At 66.5% G+C, this 15,501-nt stretch overlaps 1 protein-coding gene across 8 annotated transcripts in view; it reads right to left on the bottom strand.

Moving 5' to 3' along the window:
- The window catches only part of ANK1 (ankyrin 1), a 215,596-nt gene that overhangs the window by 35,426 nt on the left and 164,669 nt on the right, over positions 1-15,501 (bottom strand). For 7 of the 8 annotated variants that reach the window (XM_075997373.1, XM_075997375.1, XM_075997376.1 and 4 more), the window contains exons 18-31: positions 14,318-14,416; positions 12,425-12,523; positions 12,114-12,212; positions 10,687-10,779; positions 10,324-10,396; positions 9,209-9,232; positions 8,234-8,330; positions 7,260-7,338; positions 5,269-5,366; positions 4,961-5,185; positions 2,246-2,400; positions 1,790-2,001; positions 1,220-1,424; positions 800-896 (exon numbers count right to left, since the gene is read on the bottom strand). In XM_075997373.1, the coding sequence (XP_075853488.1) occupies positions 800-896; positions 1,220-1,424; positions 1,790-2,001; positions 2,246-2,400; positions 4,961-5,185; positions 5,269-5,366; positions 7,260-7,338; positions 8,234-8,330; positions 9,209-9,232; positions 10,324-10,396; positions 10,687-10,779; positions 12,114-12,212; positions 12,425-12,523; positions 14,318-14,416 (1,655 nt within the window). The remainder of the gene's footprint in view (positions 1-799; positions 897-1,219; positions 1,425-1,789; positions 2,002-2,245; positions 2,401-4,960; positions 5,186-5,268; positions 5,367-7,259; positions 7,339-8,233; positions 8,331-9,208; positions 9,233-10,323; positions 10,397-10,686; positions 10,780-12,113; positions 12,213-12,424; positions 12,524-14,317; positions 14,417-15,501) is intronic. The other variant, XM_075997374.1, reaches the window with a different exon arrangement.

The raw sequence follows: 15,501 nt of genomic DNA, 5'->3' as shown, positions 1-15,501 counted from the left end.
TGCGGCGAGAGGCGAGTTCCGAGCACGCTCACACTCGCCCAGGGGAGCGCGCCACTTCCATGGGGCGGGGGCGGCCTGCGAGCCACGCCCCGGCCACCCTGCCACGCCCGGGCTGCCCTGCCACGCCCCGGCCGCCCTGCCACGCCCCGTTACCCTGCCACGCCCCTGCCACCCCCTACCCCCCGCCGCCCTGCTACGCCCCTGCCACCCCCCCCCCGCCACCCTGCCACGCCCCGTTACCTGCCACGCCCCGTTACCTGCCACGCCCCTTCCCCCCCGCCCTGCCACGCCCCTGCCACCCCCCCCCCCGCCACCCTGCCACGCCCCGGTTACCCAGCCACGCCTGGCCGCCCTGCCACGCCCCGGTTACCCTGCCACGCCCCGGTTACCCTGCCACGCCCCGGTTACCCTGCCATGCCACGCCACCCTGCCACGCCCCGGCCACCCTGCCACGCCCCGGTTACCCTGCCACGCCCCGGCCACCCTGCCACGCCCCGGCCACCCTGCCACGCCCCGGCCACCCTGCCACGCCCCGGTTACCCTACCACGCCCCGGCTACCCTGCCACGCCCCGGCCGCCCTGCCACGCCCCGGCCGCCCTGCCACGCCCCGGCCGCCCTGCCACGCCCCGGCCGCCCTGCCACGCCCCGGCTGCCCTGCCACGCCCCGGTTACTCTGCCACGCCCCGGCTACTCTGCCACGCCCTGGCTACCCTGCCACGCCCTGGCTACTCTCCCAGGACGGGGGGCCGGGGGGCCCCTGCGTGGAGGGGAGCTGGGTGGGGGCGGGGCTGGCCTCACCTGGCGGAGACGTTGGTGGTGAAGTTGGCGCACTCGTTGGCGTACACCAGCTTGGTGGTTCCCGTTATATCTTCCCACTGGGCTTGTTCTGTCCCTCCTGCAACAGCAGCAGAGACAGGGCTGGGGACAGTGATGCAGGCGCGGAGCTCGGCGAAACGCTGAGGCCCCGGCGTGCAGGGTGGAGGCCGCACGGCTGGGTGAGGCCTGCCCGGTCTGCGGCCCCAGCACACCTGTCCCCTCGCCCACCCTCTGCTGCTCCTGCCAGAGGCCTCCGCAGGGTGAGGCTTTCATTCTCTTTTGCTCAGAGGCACCCCCCGCACCTCCCGGGAGGGCCCGGCTCCCCGGGGTTCACCGCCCCCGGCCGCACCCAGCCTGCCCCACAGGAGCCGCTGTGGCCAGGACAGGGGACGGAGGGCTCACCGACCACACTGCAGAGCAGGCGCAGGCTGGTGGTGTCCCCCTCCCCGCTGTCCCTCGGGCTGTCGGTCCACGACGGAGGGAGCGGGATCCGGAGCCCGATGGGGCGGTGGAACTTCCGGCGCCTTGGCTCCACGGTGACGATGGGGCTGAAGGTGGCCTGGTTGCCCAGGAGCTTGGTGACCAGCTCATCCGGGACAGGCTGGGCCTACGACATGCCCAAGGCAGGCGCTCAGGCCCCAGCAGGAGAGGGGCCGCCGGCCCGGGGCCTGCCCGCGTGGGGCTCTTCCCCGCCCTCGGCCTTCCTGCTCCTCTGTCTCGCTCCAGGCAGGCCGTGGGAACCCCTCGCGCCCAGTGCACCTGGCTGCGCGCCGGAGGTGAGGCATCCCGAGACCTGGGGGGCCGCTACCTCGCCCCTCCCTGCCCCGCGTCCCTCTGAGCTCCAGGCCAGGTCCCTGCTGTGGTGTCCCAGGGCGCTGCCCGGACACGTGGGCCACCCTGGGGCAGTGGGGGGGCTTCCCAGGGCCCGTGCTCTGAGTGCCCCACACCCGCCAGGGTCAAGGGCCTCCTCACCTGCAGCGCCAGCTTCACCCTCTTAGTGACGGCGTTTTCCGGGAACGTGGCCTGCACCAGGGGCACCAGCCTGCTCTTCAGCGCGCCCCCCTCGGGGCCCACGGTGTCGAAGTCCTGGCAGAGCCGCGACATGATCACGAAGTACAGGGGGAAGTCCGTGGTGATGATGCGGCAGACTCTCTTCTTCTCCAGCTCCTCCAGGCTCCCCAGCTCTGCAACCACACGCGGCCGCTGCCCGTCACGCCCGGCCCGGGCCTGGCAGCCCCGGGTACCATGCTTGTGCCTTCCCGGGGGCTGGGCCCCGGAGGAGACGCTGCAGCCAGGGCCCCGTGCCCACGCGCACGTCCTGGGCCCCGTGGCATGGCCGCCGGGCTGTCCCTGGCGTCTCGGGGCTTCCACCCGCAGGCCCCGCCAGGGGGCAGCCACCACGCCTCTCTGCAAGGAGAGCACACTCACCTTCGTCCAGGCCGCTGAGGATCTGCTCCAGGTAGCTTTCTCCGTAGCGGCTCTTGTGCTCCTTCCACACGGAGCCGTTCTCGCTCCGCAGGACCACGAGCTCGCGGTCCCCCCGGCCGTGGGAGGCAAAGTGGGGGATCTCCACGATCACAGGGCTGAGGTGGGACAGAGCAGACGGGCGGGGCTGGCACCTGCAGGTGGCCAGGAAGGAAGGGCGGCCAGCTCCCGCCTGCGGCCTGCGGGTGTCTGCGGCGGGTCAGACTGTCTGGGCCCCAAGGCTGCCCAGGGACGCCCCCTGCCCCAGGCCAGCAGCGCCGGGCGGGGCGGGGCCCGGTCCCACCTCACAGCGGCCACACAGCTCGGCCGACGAGCCTGCCCTTGGACCTGACTCCGAGAACCTGCGTGACATCCCTGGACAGGGGACACAGCCTGCCCTTGGACCTGGCTCCGAGAACCTGCCTGACATCCCTGGACAGGGGATGCAGCCTGCCCTTGGACCTGGCTCCGAGAACCTGCCTGACATCCCTGGACAAGGGACCCAGCCTGCCCTTGGACCTGGCTCTGAGAACCTGCGTGACATCCCTGGACAGGGGACCCAGCCTGCCCTTGGACCTGGCTCCGAGAACCTGCGTGACATCCCTAGACAGGGGACCCAGCCTGCCCTTGGACCTGACTCCGAGAACCTGCGTGACATCCCTGGACAGGGGACCCAACCTGCCCTTGGGCCTGGCTCCGAGAACCTGCCTGACATCCCTGGACAAGGGACCCAGCCTGCCCTTGGACCTGGCTCCGAGAACCTGCGTGACATCCCTGGACAGGGGACGCAGCCTGCCCTTGGACCTGGCTCCGAGAACCTGCGTGACATCCCTGGACAGGGGACCCAACCTGCCCTTGGACCTGACTCCGAGAACCTGCCTGACATCCCTGGACAGGGGACACAGCCTGCCCTTGGACCTGACTCCGAGAACCTGCCTGACATCCCTGGACAGGGGACACAGCCTGCCCTTGGACCTGACTCTGAGAACATGCATGACATCCCTGGACAGGGGACCCAGCCTGCCCTTGGACCTGGCTCCGAGAACCTGCCTGACATCCCTGGACAGGGGACACAGCCTGCCCTTGGACCTGGCTCCGAGAACCTGCGTGACATCCCTGGACAGGGGACCCAGCCTGCCCGAGCTTCAGCAGACTCTCGTGCCCAGCAGCCCGGCCACGGGCACCTCCGACAACATCGGCCCGTGGCCAGCCCGGGCCACACAGGCCATGCGTGACGAGCGGCCGTGATGGCACCCCTCGGAGGGGCCTTGGGGACACACTCAGAGAGGATGGAGGAGAAGGCACAGGGCAGGCCGCTTTGCCCACGGCACAGCCGCTCAGCGTGGGGCTGGCGGGGTGGGGGAAGGCGGGGCTCCTGGCCACGGCCCCACGCCACATCCCCGGGGCCGGAGGGACGGCGGAGCTCCGGGGGACCCAGGCTGCAGCTGCAGAGCGCCGGCCTGTGAGGCTGTGGCCCTGCCATCCCATCCCTGCGCGTGCTGGAGGGCCCCTTCCAGGGCGGCCGCTTCAGTGCTCCAGGATTACACCCTCGGGGCCCCCAGGGTGCAGGAGCCTCTGGCCACCTCCTCGGCCCTCCTCTAACGTCACGCTCGAGTCCAGAGCTTTACGCCGCCTGGGCCTGCAGACACGGTGGCGTGTCCGGGATCCCGCAGGGAAGGGGGCTGAGGCTCGGGCTCTGGCCCGTCAGGACGGGGCGGGACAGGGCGGGGCGGGGCTCCACCGTGGTGGGCGTGCCCCCGGGCCACCGCCTGGTCGGGGCGGGGCTCCACCGTGGTGGGCGTGCCCCCGGGCCACCGCCTGGTCGGGGCGGGGCTCCACCGTGGTGGGCGTGCCCCCGGGCCACCGCCTGGTCGGGGCGGGGCTCCACCGTGGTGGGCGTGCTCCGGGGCCACCGCCTGGTCGGGGCGGGGCTCCACCGTGGTGGGCGTGCCCCCGGGCCACCGCCTGGTCGGGGCGGGGCTCCACCGTGGTGGGCGTGCTCCTGGGCCACCGCCTGGTCGGGGCGGGGCGGGGCGGGGCTCCACCGTGGTGGGCGTGCTCCTGGGCCACCGCCTGGTCGGGGCGGGGCGGGGCGGGGCTCCACCGTGGTGGGCGTGCTCCCGGGCCACCGCCTGGTCGGGGCGGGGCTCCACCGTGGTGGGCGTGCTCCGGGGCCACCGCCTGGTCGGGGCGGGGCGGGGCGGGGCTCCACCGTGGTGGGCGTGCTCCCGGGCCACCGCCTGGTCGGGGCGGGGCTCCACCGTGGTGGGCGTGCTCCGGGGCCACCGCCTGGTCGGGGCGGGGCGGGGCGGGGCTCCACCGTGGTGGGCGTGTGGGCGTGCTCCCGGGCCACCGCCGGGGCGGGGAGGGTCGGTGCGGGGCTCCACCGTGGTGGGCGTGCTCCCGGGCCACCGCCGGGGCGGGGAGGGTCGGTGCGGGGCTCCACCGTGGTGGGCGTGCTCCCGGGCCACCGCTGAGGTAGGGCGGGGCGGGGCTCCACCGTGGTGGGCGTGCTCCCGGGCCACCGCCGGGGCGGGGAGGGTCGGTGCGGGGCTCCACCGTGGTGGGCGTGCTCCCGGGCCACCGCCGGGGCGGGGAGGGTCGGTGCGGGGCTCCACCGTGGTGGGCGCGCTCCCGCGTCATCGCCGGGTCGGTGCGGGGTGGCGCGGGGCCTCTCACCTCAAGAACTGCGCCCCCGTGGGCCCCAGGGCGATGACCCTGCTGGCCAGGCCCTCCTCCTCGGCCAGCGGGGGCGGGGTGCTCAGCTTCTGGGGCTTGACCAGGCGGCAGGTGATGCGCGTGGGCGCGGCGCACGTCCGCGGCGGGATCACCACCCGCAGGCCGTTGTGGCGGCTGCCTCGCATGGAGCCTCCGCGGGCGTCGACCATGAAGCTCACCAGAAACCTGGGGGCAGGGCAGACCCGCGTTGGGCGTCTTTGCCCTTCCCGGGGCGGGCGGGGCGGGGCCCAGACGCCGGCCTCGCTCACCCTGTGTGGACCGGGCTGGCCACGGGGCTGATGTTGTCCGAGGTCTCCGTGGCCGGGCTGCTGGGCACCAGCGAGTCTTCGTCGTACTCCTTGGATGCCTGAGGGTGACAGCAAAGGTCCTCTCATCCCGCTGCCGCCGACCCCGGGCCGGCCGAGCGCAGCGCCCGGGGAAAAGTGCTCCCGCAGGCTCACTGCGGACCCCTCAGACCACGCGGGCCCGCCGTCTGTCCGGAACACGGGCTTCTCCCCTCCACGGCCCCCTCGCGTCTCGAGACCCCTGGGCAGAAGCCCACAAGGACGCGGTGAGCGCTCACTCTGAGTCTGGCTCAGGCCTGCGCCCCCGGCCCATGCTGCGGACCCACGCCCGGGGCTGTGCCCTGCGGGGAGCCTGCCCTCAGCAGGCCTTGGGGACCCTGTGCCCTCGGCTCAAGCTGCGGACCCCCGCCACCACGGCTGTGCCCTGCGGGGAGCCTGCCCTCAGCAGGCCTTGGGGACCCTGCGCCCCGCCCGCCCCGCGCTGCTCAGCCCCGGCCACCCTCTCCCTGCAGGTGCCTGAGGCGAACACAGCAGGCCCCGGCTGCGGAATGGGACGCTCCTTCTGTGCTGACCGCAGGGACGGGCTACCTGGGGGCAGGGCCTGGTCCTTCTCACGGACTCACAGCCGGACTCACAGCCGCCAGCAGGCCCTGAACCCAGCCTCCACTCTGCCTCCACTCTTGCTTGTCCCCGGGCCAGAGTGCCCTGCCCTCCCCTTCGCTCGCCCAGCCCTGCCCCCCTCCGTGGGTCACTCCCGCTGACTCTACCCCTTCTCTGCGCTCTGGGGTGGCTTACTGACGCCGCACAGCTGAGCACCTCACGCCCACCCGGCCGCGCTCTGTGCTAGCTGGTGTGGCCCCGCCCACTCCCCTGGGCTGGCCTCAGCTCCTGGGAGGCAGGCACTCTCAGCCTCCCACACCAGCCTCCCCAGGGCGCACGGCTGGAGTCCGGGGGCCGCCTGCCGCCTGGAGTTGCCGCCTTCGGCAAAGCGCTGAGAGAATGGGCTGGTCCAGCAACAGTAGGACATAGGGCCACTCGCTGCTGCCCGGGGCTCATGCCATGGCAGGAAAAGGGCCGCATCGGACCATCTCCCTCAGACGCCACCCGCCACCGCAGCCCTCTGAGCCCCCAGTTCAGAAGGCCGGTGGGACCTCAGCCTGGCCGGTTCATCCCTGTGGGCCACTTTGGGTTCGGGCGCCAGTGCTGCTGGCAGGCACTCCCCTCGAGGGGCGCAGGGCAGCCGTCGTGGCCAGGCGCAGCGTGCCCAGCCTCGAGCACTGGGCTACTTCCTTTTCTCCCTAGAAAATCACCTTGCCCTGGGGAGAAGTGCCAAATGGCACAAAATTAAACTAAGGGGAATTGGGTGGCTTTAAACCATCTCCCCCCTTTGTGTTGACAGGGTCAGGTGGCCCCGGGAAGTCGGGGCTCTCTGACGAGTCACACCTGCCGGGGAGCAGCTGTCTGGCGCCCCTTCCTCCTGACACGCCCTCACGCAAGGACAGAAAGCGTCCCCTTGCTGAGGGACGCAAAAGCAAAGGGGGCAGAGCTGTCCTCGCCGGAGCTCTGAGCCACTCCAGGCTGTGCCACCTGCCGCAGGGGCGGGGCCCGCAGCCCGGAACCCCCTGCCCCACGAGCGCAGGGCGTGTGCTGGGGGCGTGCCTACGGGCGGGGGCTCCGGGGCCGGACGTGCTGGCGTCAGCTCTCAGCTCTCGTACCCCGGGACAGTGACACGGTGCTGCCCACACCCCAGCCCCGGTCCCCTGCCATCCACGTCAGGGACGACACGAGCACCCGCTAACTGGGCTGCCAGGAACACATGGGGTCGCAGCTCCGAAGGGCTCTGCCAGCGCAAGGCAAGCTCTCCGCTGCGGGTCCCCGGGCACTGCTGCTGTGTCCCTGTCACGGGGCTGGGCGCGCTCCACGCAGGGGAGAGCAAGAGCGATGGCTCCTCTCACCTGTTCTGGCTCTTCCGGTCTGATGACCACCGTCTCGGGGGTGACGCAGGGGATCCTGGGGATGGCCGGAGATTCCACCCTGTGTGCCAGGAACACGGGGCCCTCAAAGGCGGGCCCCTACGAGAAGGACCTCCACACCCGTGATGTCCCCGTCCGCCCAGCCTGTCCCCAAGTACCCCGTGCAGTGCGGCTGCCCCTTCCACACAGGGACGGCCTCCGCCTGGCCTCCGGGCCTCCCCTCCGTCTTCCCCTCCAGAGCCCGACTGGCCTTCACAGCCCGACTGAAGGACCTGCCTCCGCTGTGGTGTCTTCCCCAAGGACACCCCCAACATGTGCACCCCTTTCTGCACGTAGAGCCCGTCAACAGACCCTCCCCTGGCCTCGACCCTCCGACACTCTGCATTGCCACGTGACCACTGGCGTGGGCCCGTGGCCAGGGCTGGAGCGCAGTGCTCCTCCCGACAGACGTCCGACCCACCCGTGGGCCCAACAGCCCCGCAGCTCCCTTTCCTGCTCGTGCCGCCGCCCCGCGTGTGCGAGCCCAGAGGACGCCTGGGCTGGGCTTCCGAGTGCCGACTGCAGATTGTTAGCACGACATCCCTGTGCACAAATGCACTCACAGCGGAGTGACTCGCAGCAGTCACGGGAGACACGAGAACAGCGTCCCAGGCACACCCGGGCCCCGGGGACCCCACCTAGCGCCTCAGCGCAGGGGCGCAGGTCAGTGCCGGGCCTCAGCCTGGCAGAGGTCTCTAAGGGGAGCCTTCTGGTGAGGGCCGAGGGTGCCAGAGAGGGAGGAGGGGCGTGGGCGGGAGGCTGCGAGCGAGGGAGGGAGGACAGCTGGAGGCAGGGATGCCGGGACGGCAGCACGCTGCGAGGGACGCCTGCCCTGGCCTGCCCTGCTCCGGCCGCCTCCTCCGAGGGGCAGGCTGCGCCGGGCAGCCCACACCTGACCCGCCAGGAGCACCGCTTACACTTGGTCTAGCTTTGGCACAAAGTCCAACAGCTCCTTCTCTTCGTCCACATCCCTGGAGCCTTGCCTCTCAGCCTTGGAGCCGGTGAGTTCTTCCCCTGGAACGACAGGGGCTCGAGTGAGGGACGGGGCAGGAGGGGAGACGCTCTTCCTCTCCGCAAAGTGCTTTTCCTGCTCTGCCTCTCAGGGCTTGCTCCCGAGGAGGGGAGGGGAAGGCGTCTGCTGCACCCAGGGGCCCCGGAGCAACGTCTGTGCCCAGTCCTGCTCCTCTCTCCAGCCCTGGGACGCAGAGCAGGGCAGCCGCCTCCTGACATCTCAGTCTGCACCCGGTTTTGCAGATGGGCAAAAAACACAGCCTTTCGGAAAGAACTTCCTTTGCTTGACGGGGTCCACTCCAAAACAGCCCTTTCAGGGTGTACGGTGACACCAAAGAAGGTGCTGCTACTGCCCGTCGTCTGCGCTGCGGGGGCCGAGCTGCGGCAGAGCTGCGGCCGCGTGTGCACAGGGCGGCAGGATGTGGTCGCCATGGCGGCTGAAACCTCGTTGTGTGGGAAGCCCATCACAGAGGCCCAAACTACAGGAGAACCGGCTGCCCACGCCCAGACACTGCTTCTCCGCTCGCGCCTCGCCTGCACTGGGGCCGCGGCCCGGGCCCTCAACCCTGAGCTGTGACTGGCTTGTGAGTGTCCTGGCTCATGACCCGGAGCTGACGGGATGGAACAAGAGCTCATGCAGTGATGGCCACGAACACGGCGGCATGGATGGGCACAGACACAGGGACGGACGGGCGGGGCTGCCCGCCGGAGAGCGCTCGGGGGTGCGGACCCCCGTGGGAGCAGAGTGCCTGGCTCCCCACGGGACGCCGAGGCGCCAGAGCAGGATGGGAAGCGAGAATGGACCAGGGAGGGCTGGGGTTGCTGAGGGTGAGATGCACTCTGGTGAGAGAAGACCACAGGGAACAGAAAGCGTTTCATACCCATTATAGACACATGAGCAGTCCCTGGAAAGCAAAGAAGAGCCGAGTTGAAGGAAGGACTGAAGTCAGGTAAAGTGGGGGGCACACGCGGCATCGCAGGGTCTCGGGAGAAGGCTGTGCACCCAGCTGGTAACAACATCACACGACCCGCACCGCCCGACGCAAGGAAGGGCGGCAGGGCCTGCCCAGCCCACCAGCTATTCTGCAGCACCAGAGCTCCCGTCTCCTCAGTGGGAGACACGGCCCACCGGGCAGGGGGCACGCTGGGAGCGCTCTGTAGTTCACGAAGACGAGACCAGGAATTTCACAATCACGGATATAACCCCCAAACTATGGACCCATTTTGTGCTCAGACCCACTATGTGCGTAGCTTATTAAAAGGCATTCTTGGCCGGGCGAGGTGGCTCACGCCTGTCATCCTAGCACTCTGGTGAGGCCAAGGCGGGCGGATCGCTCAAGATCAGGAGTTCGAAATCAGCCTGAGCAAGAGTGAGACCCCGTCTCTACTATAAAAATAGAAATAAATTAATTGGCCAACTAATATATATAGAAAAAATTATCCGGGCATGGTGGCACATGCCTGTAATCCCAGCTACTCGGGAGGCTGAGGCAGGAGGATCGCTTGAGCCCAGGAGTTTGAGGTTGCTGTGAGCTAGGCTGACGCCACGGCACTCACCCTAGTCTGGGCAACAAAGCGAGACTCTGTCTCAAAAAAAAAAAAAGGCATTCTTGTAGATTTTAAATAATCCATTTAATATTTGTTCAACGCACAAAGAAAGCACCAGGCAGAGTTTTACTCCAGTTCCTCATGGCTCCAAGAAGGCTCCCGCTCCAATCTGACACACACATGTGTGAGCTGTGCAAACACACACATTTATGAACCTTTGTGGGATCTATAAATTTTAGTTTCTGAGAGGCCAATTTTCCTCCACCTAAGGTCACCTTAAAGGAGCACTTTGGTAATAGACACCATTTGTGAAAAGCGGGTCTCCTGGCTCGTTGCCCATCTGCTGTGCTGGGGGTGGGTGAGGGGCACATCCTGGCAGGTGGCAGGAGGCCGCCCCGCGTGCCCGGAGCCCTCTGTCCCCCAGTGCGGCACAGCGCCCGGACCTCACCTTCATCTTCAGAGACGTCCAGGATCTCGTCCACCGTCTCAGGGAAGCTCAGCCGGTGCTTGTCGCCGACTAACTAAAATGAAAGAAAGCAGAGAATTCACCCGAATTGGAGCCATGCGCCCCGTCACCAGTCGGGCGGCTCCCCGGTCATGCGGGTGGGAGGGAGGCGCGGCCCGCAGGGGCACAGGGGACCCAGGGCGAGCCCGGCCACGGCAGGAGAAACAGCCCCGACCCCTCCGGCCACTAGGTGGCAGCACGACTCCAGCCCGAGAGAACAGGTGGCCGCCCCAGGTCCCCGTACCCCTGGGGCGCCCTGCCCCTGGGGTGCGCGTGGGGGGCGGGTGCAGGGAGAAGCGGACCTACCGAGGCACTGGTTTCATCGGTGACGACCTTGAGCACGTCCGTCACGGATATGTAGCCCAAACGCCTGGCTATGGCCAGAGGTGTGGTTCCGTTCTGGGGGACAGCAGCAAGACGGGGCACTCAGACAGGGCTCTGCCGGGGGAAGGTCCAGCCCGCTGTCCCCCCCAGTTCCCCTTCCCCTCGTCTGAAGGGCCTACTCGCATGGACGCCCCCTCGGAGCCCAGAGGCTCCCGGCACCAGCGCGAGGAGCCCAGCCGTGCACGCACGACAAGGCCACACGGACCGGGGCGTGTCCGGGTGTGTCAAGTCTGTGGAGTCGAGGGTGGGTCTGGACGTCACCGGATGTGACTTTGTGCTGCCCACGACTCCCAGAGTCGGCTCTCTGGGTGTCAGTGACCCAGCCCTAAATCTTTTAGTTAAAATCCATGCGCTTCCACTGACTTCAGTCACCAGAAACAGGGCGTGGGGAGTATGTTCTACTCTGACTGCAAGGGAAAGAGCTAAGTGACAGTGCAGCGATACCGAGGCTTTACTTTTCCCTGAAATTCTCCACTCCCAGCACGTGCCCTGGGCCCCCGCAGTGCCGAACATGGCAACCACGCCCACAACTGAGGGTCCGCGCGCTTGCAGAGCAAAGCCGCCTGGAGAGAACCCCAGAGACCTCCACGAGGCTGAACGGGGAAGGTCACGCTGAGCAACGGGCCCTGACGTCGCCAACGGCAACCCTGAGGTGCCGGAAGACCAGGAACCACCCGACACATTTCATTCTATTCACTTAGAGCATATGGAAGGGGCTTCATGTGTTTCAGAAAGCCTTTCTACCACGGTTTAAGAAACATGAAAGCAGGCCGGGCGCGGTGGCTCACGCCTGTCATCCTAGCACTCTGGGAGGCCGAGGCGGGCTGATTGCTCAAGGTCAGGAGTTTGAAACCAGCCTGAGCAAGAGCGAGACCCCGTCTCTACTATAAATAGAAAGAAATTAATTGGCCAACTAATATATATAGAAAAAATTAGCCGGGCATGGCGGTGCATGCCTGTAGTCCCAGCTACTCGGGAGGCTGAGGCAGCAGGATCGCTTGAGCCCAGGAGTCTGAGGTTGCTGTGAGCTAGGCTGACGCCACGGCACTCACTCTAGCCTGGGCAACAGAGCGAGACTCTGTCTCAAAAACAAACAAACAAAAAAAACCAACCAAACAAAGAAACATGAAAGGGGAGGATAAATGGTGCTTAAAAGGAAGACCTTCAGTTCACCAGAAAGAGGAGCTGGTCACAGGGCCCCACCCCTGGGCACCTAGGCAGCTGGGACTTTGGGGTGCCCCAGGCCCGTCCGGCCCCACCTGTGTGCGTGAACCTCTCTAGTCAAGGGGGGCTGCCTGGAGCCGCTGCCGCGGAGAGCAGCTTTTCGAGCTGGGGGGGGGGGCACTCACCGAGCTGACCTCGTTTGGAGAAGCGCCGTTTTTCAGGAGCAGAGTCACGATGTCCGTGTGTCCTTGCTGGGCTGCCTGGTGCAAGGGGCTGTACCCCAGCTGCAGAGCAGGCAGACATTTGGCAGGGTTAGCTGGCCGCTCCAGACACCTGCCCGTCTCCCAGTGCAACGTTAAAAAACCGCATTTCCCCGTTCCTCCTTTGGGGCCAGAGCTTAGAGCGGTGGCGGAGCCCAGGCACCCCCGGCCGCAGCCTGACTGGCGCCCGAGCTGTGCCCACGCTGGGGGCAGGTCTGAGGCGCCCCCGCACCTACCTTGGTCTTGGCGTTGACGTTCGCCTGGTGCTGCAGTAGGAACTTCACCAGCCTGATGTTCCCGTAGTGACTGGCCACGTGCAGCGGGGTGTACCCCATCTGGAAGGCAGGAGGGGGGCGTGGCTGACCGGCAGGGCTTCTGGGCAAACCAAAGGCCTTCCGGAGCTGGTGTCTACGGAAATCTTTACGGAAGCAGCCGATGGACAGAGGTCAAGGACAGCGAGGCCCTTCGGAAGGCTCAGGTGGCCAGGAGGCACGGCGGCCAGGCGGGAGCAGGCCTCGGCTTCAGGCAAGCCAAGGCCGAGCGGCCGTGGCGAACCAAGGGGAGACTGACCCCGAGCCCCACCAGGCTAGAGTGGGGCCCCCCTCGCATGGCAGCGGCAGCAGCCCTGGAGACGGGTTGGTCCCCAGGATAAGGCAGAGGAGGGGGGCCCGAGGAGGCAGGACTCGGAGTCAAAGGCAGAAAGGAGGGAGGAGGGAGATCGGCGAGACGCTGCAATGGGGTCCAGGAGGGTTCTCTCAGGAGGAGGGAACGGCTGTCAGCCCCGCTGCTGAGAGGCTGAGATGTGGAACCGTGCCTCACCCCGGTGAGAGCAGACTTGTTTCTGCTAGGAAGGAGAACTCCATCGTAAAACCCCAAAAATGCTGTCCGGGTTACTCTAATAGCTGTTGCACAATGGAATTTATGGGGACTGGCCATTGCTTGAAACGAGTGGGCTTGGATATTTACCCGCAGGAGTTTGGGCTTTGAAGGGGCCGGTTTCCCAGGACTCTGTCCCGCTGATTGCAACGCGTGCGGCCCTCAGCGTACAGGCTCCAGAGACCCTTGGCTCGAAAACCGGCAGGCCGGACCTTCGACCTTCGAGTAATAGCAGGCCTGGGGTCCTCGAGGCCTTGCTGACCCACAGCACGGGGTCTCTCGGGGCGGGACCCAAAGACTAACCTGGGCGAGCAAGGGAAGCCTCAAAGACCCAGAACTTTCTTGGGTTCTAACGGATTCCCGTGGACGCTGCAGGCAGTTGGGGACAAAAACAGTTTCTAGACCTTTCTTGGGGAGACTCCAGCCCAACACTGCCTCCGGAACTGCCGTCGTGCTCGGGGGCGGGGATGGGGCTAGGAGGCGATGACGCCCCCTCTTCCTGCCAACGGGAAACAGCCTCTCCCCCCCCCCAGGTGCGCAGGCCCCTCCTGTACAGATGCCCAGCTGCACTGCCCTCCTGTCTCTGGCGACCACGCTAAGCTGCAAATGCCTCAGGGGCAGAGCCCACTCACACAGCTCCGTGCACACAGAGGTTCCAAGAGAGCTGAGCCGAATTTAACCAAATTCTGGAACAACAGGGTGGTTAAACTTATGAGCGCGTCTGGGAGCCTGACATTTTTGGTTTCTCACTACAGAGGCTCAAAGGTCTAGCAAACTTTTTAAAATTCCCACCTGGAAAGTGAGATAATTAGGACGGGAGTCTTGAAACCCACTGCCAGCCCTAGGGAGTAGCAGAGAACGCCCCCCCCCCCTCGGGTGCTTGGGGTTTCGAAGTTCTAAGGACCAGCTGGGATCTGAAGTGTGGGGGTACCCGCCTGGCAGGGCTGTCAAGTGTGGGGTGCCCGCCTGGCAGGGCTGTCAAGTGTGGGGTACCCGCCTGGCAGGGCTGTCAAGTGTGGGGTACCTGCCTGGCAGGGCTGTCAAGTGTGGGGTGCCCGCCTGGCAGGGCTGTCAAGTGTGAGGTACCCGCCTGGCAGGGCTGTCAAGTGTGGGGTACCTGCCCGGCAGGGCTGTCAAGTGTGGGGTACCCGCCTGGCAGGGCTGTCAAGTGTGGGGTGCCCGCCTGCAAGGGCTGTCAAAGCATGCAGGAAGGCGGCAGGGGGAGCCCTTGAGGCCCGGGGCACCCGCCTTACCCGAGTGGTGGCGTCCACCGCGACACCGTGTCTGACCAGCACGTCTGCCACCGGGACGTGGCCTTCCTGTGCCACCAGGTGGAGGGGTGTGAGTCCACTCTGCAAATAAAATGACATTCGTCACCTTCTGGCCTGTAAAGACTTCGGACCACAATGACAGAGCCCTGAGGTCTGGGAGCTCAACCCGGCTCCGTTGCCACCGACAGCTACGTGACCCTGGGCAAAGCTCTTCCTATTCTGGGCCTCGGTACCCTCATCTGAAAACAAGGAGGATAAACTAGATCAGAGGTTGGCAACTTTTTCTGTTACCGGCCAGATCATCAATATCTTAGACTGTGTCTCTGTAGCAACTACCCGACTCTGCCAGTTGTGGTAACAAAGTGGCCAAGGCCAACACATAAGGGAATGGGCATGGCTATGTTCCAATAAAGCTTTATTTACACAAACAAGTGGTGGGCCGGATTTGGCCCATGGGCCGTAGTTTGCCGACCTCTGATGTGGGTGAGCTTTGTAGTACCTTCCCATCGTAGATACTTTGTGATTTCTTCTGGGAACCCCCTAATTCCATGGTAAATTTCAGAGCCGTGGCTTCCTAATGTAGACAACAGAGATCATCCCTGGTATATCTCAAGGCCGAGGTCAGGATCACCCGAGAAAGCATAGCCGAAAGTACTTTGAATAGCACACGGTGCCATATATGTGCAGCACACTACCGTGTATCGCCGCAGAAGGGTGGAGGGTCCCTCGGGGAGTGAACGCCCCCATCCCGGTGACAAACAGCTCTCTCGTGAGCGTGAACGTATGAGAGATGCCGTCTCCTATGTGGGCACTCACAGAAGACTACCAGAAAACCACTCTGCCCCGTCCCTTGTCTCAGCGCCCTGTGCTAACTGGGACAGCAGAGCTCCGACTCCTCCGTGCTCACAGCCAGTGTCCCTTCTACGGGGACCCTACGGGCACCCCTGCCTTCTGCACGTCCCCTGCGACGACCAAGGGCTCTGAGCTGACTCTGCAGCTGTAGCTCCAGCAGGCAGCCACTCCCGCTTGCCACGGCGGTCAGGGCCGGCTCCGGGGACAGTGGCCCACGACTGGGCGGTCACTGTGTCAGCTGAAAGCCCCTCGTGTGGGCTCCCTGCCCGGTTCTTGGGATGACACCGGCAACCCGCCTGCCGAGCGCATCGTGT

This window comes from Microcebus murinus, chromosome 24, assembly GCF_040939455.1.
Source record: "Microcebus murinus isolate Inina chromosome 24, M.murinus_Inina_mat1.0, whole genome shotgun sequence".
Classification (NCBI taxonomy): domain Eukaryota; kingdom Metazoa; phylum Chordata; class Mammalia; order Primates; family Cheirogaleidae; genus Microcebus; species Microcebus murinus.
This window is presented reverse-complemented; position numbering and strand designations above follow the sequence as displayed.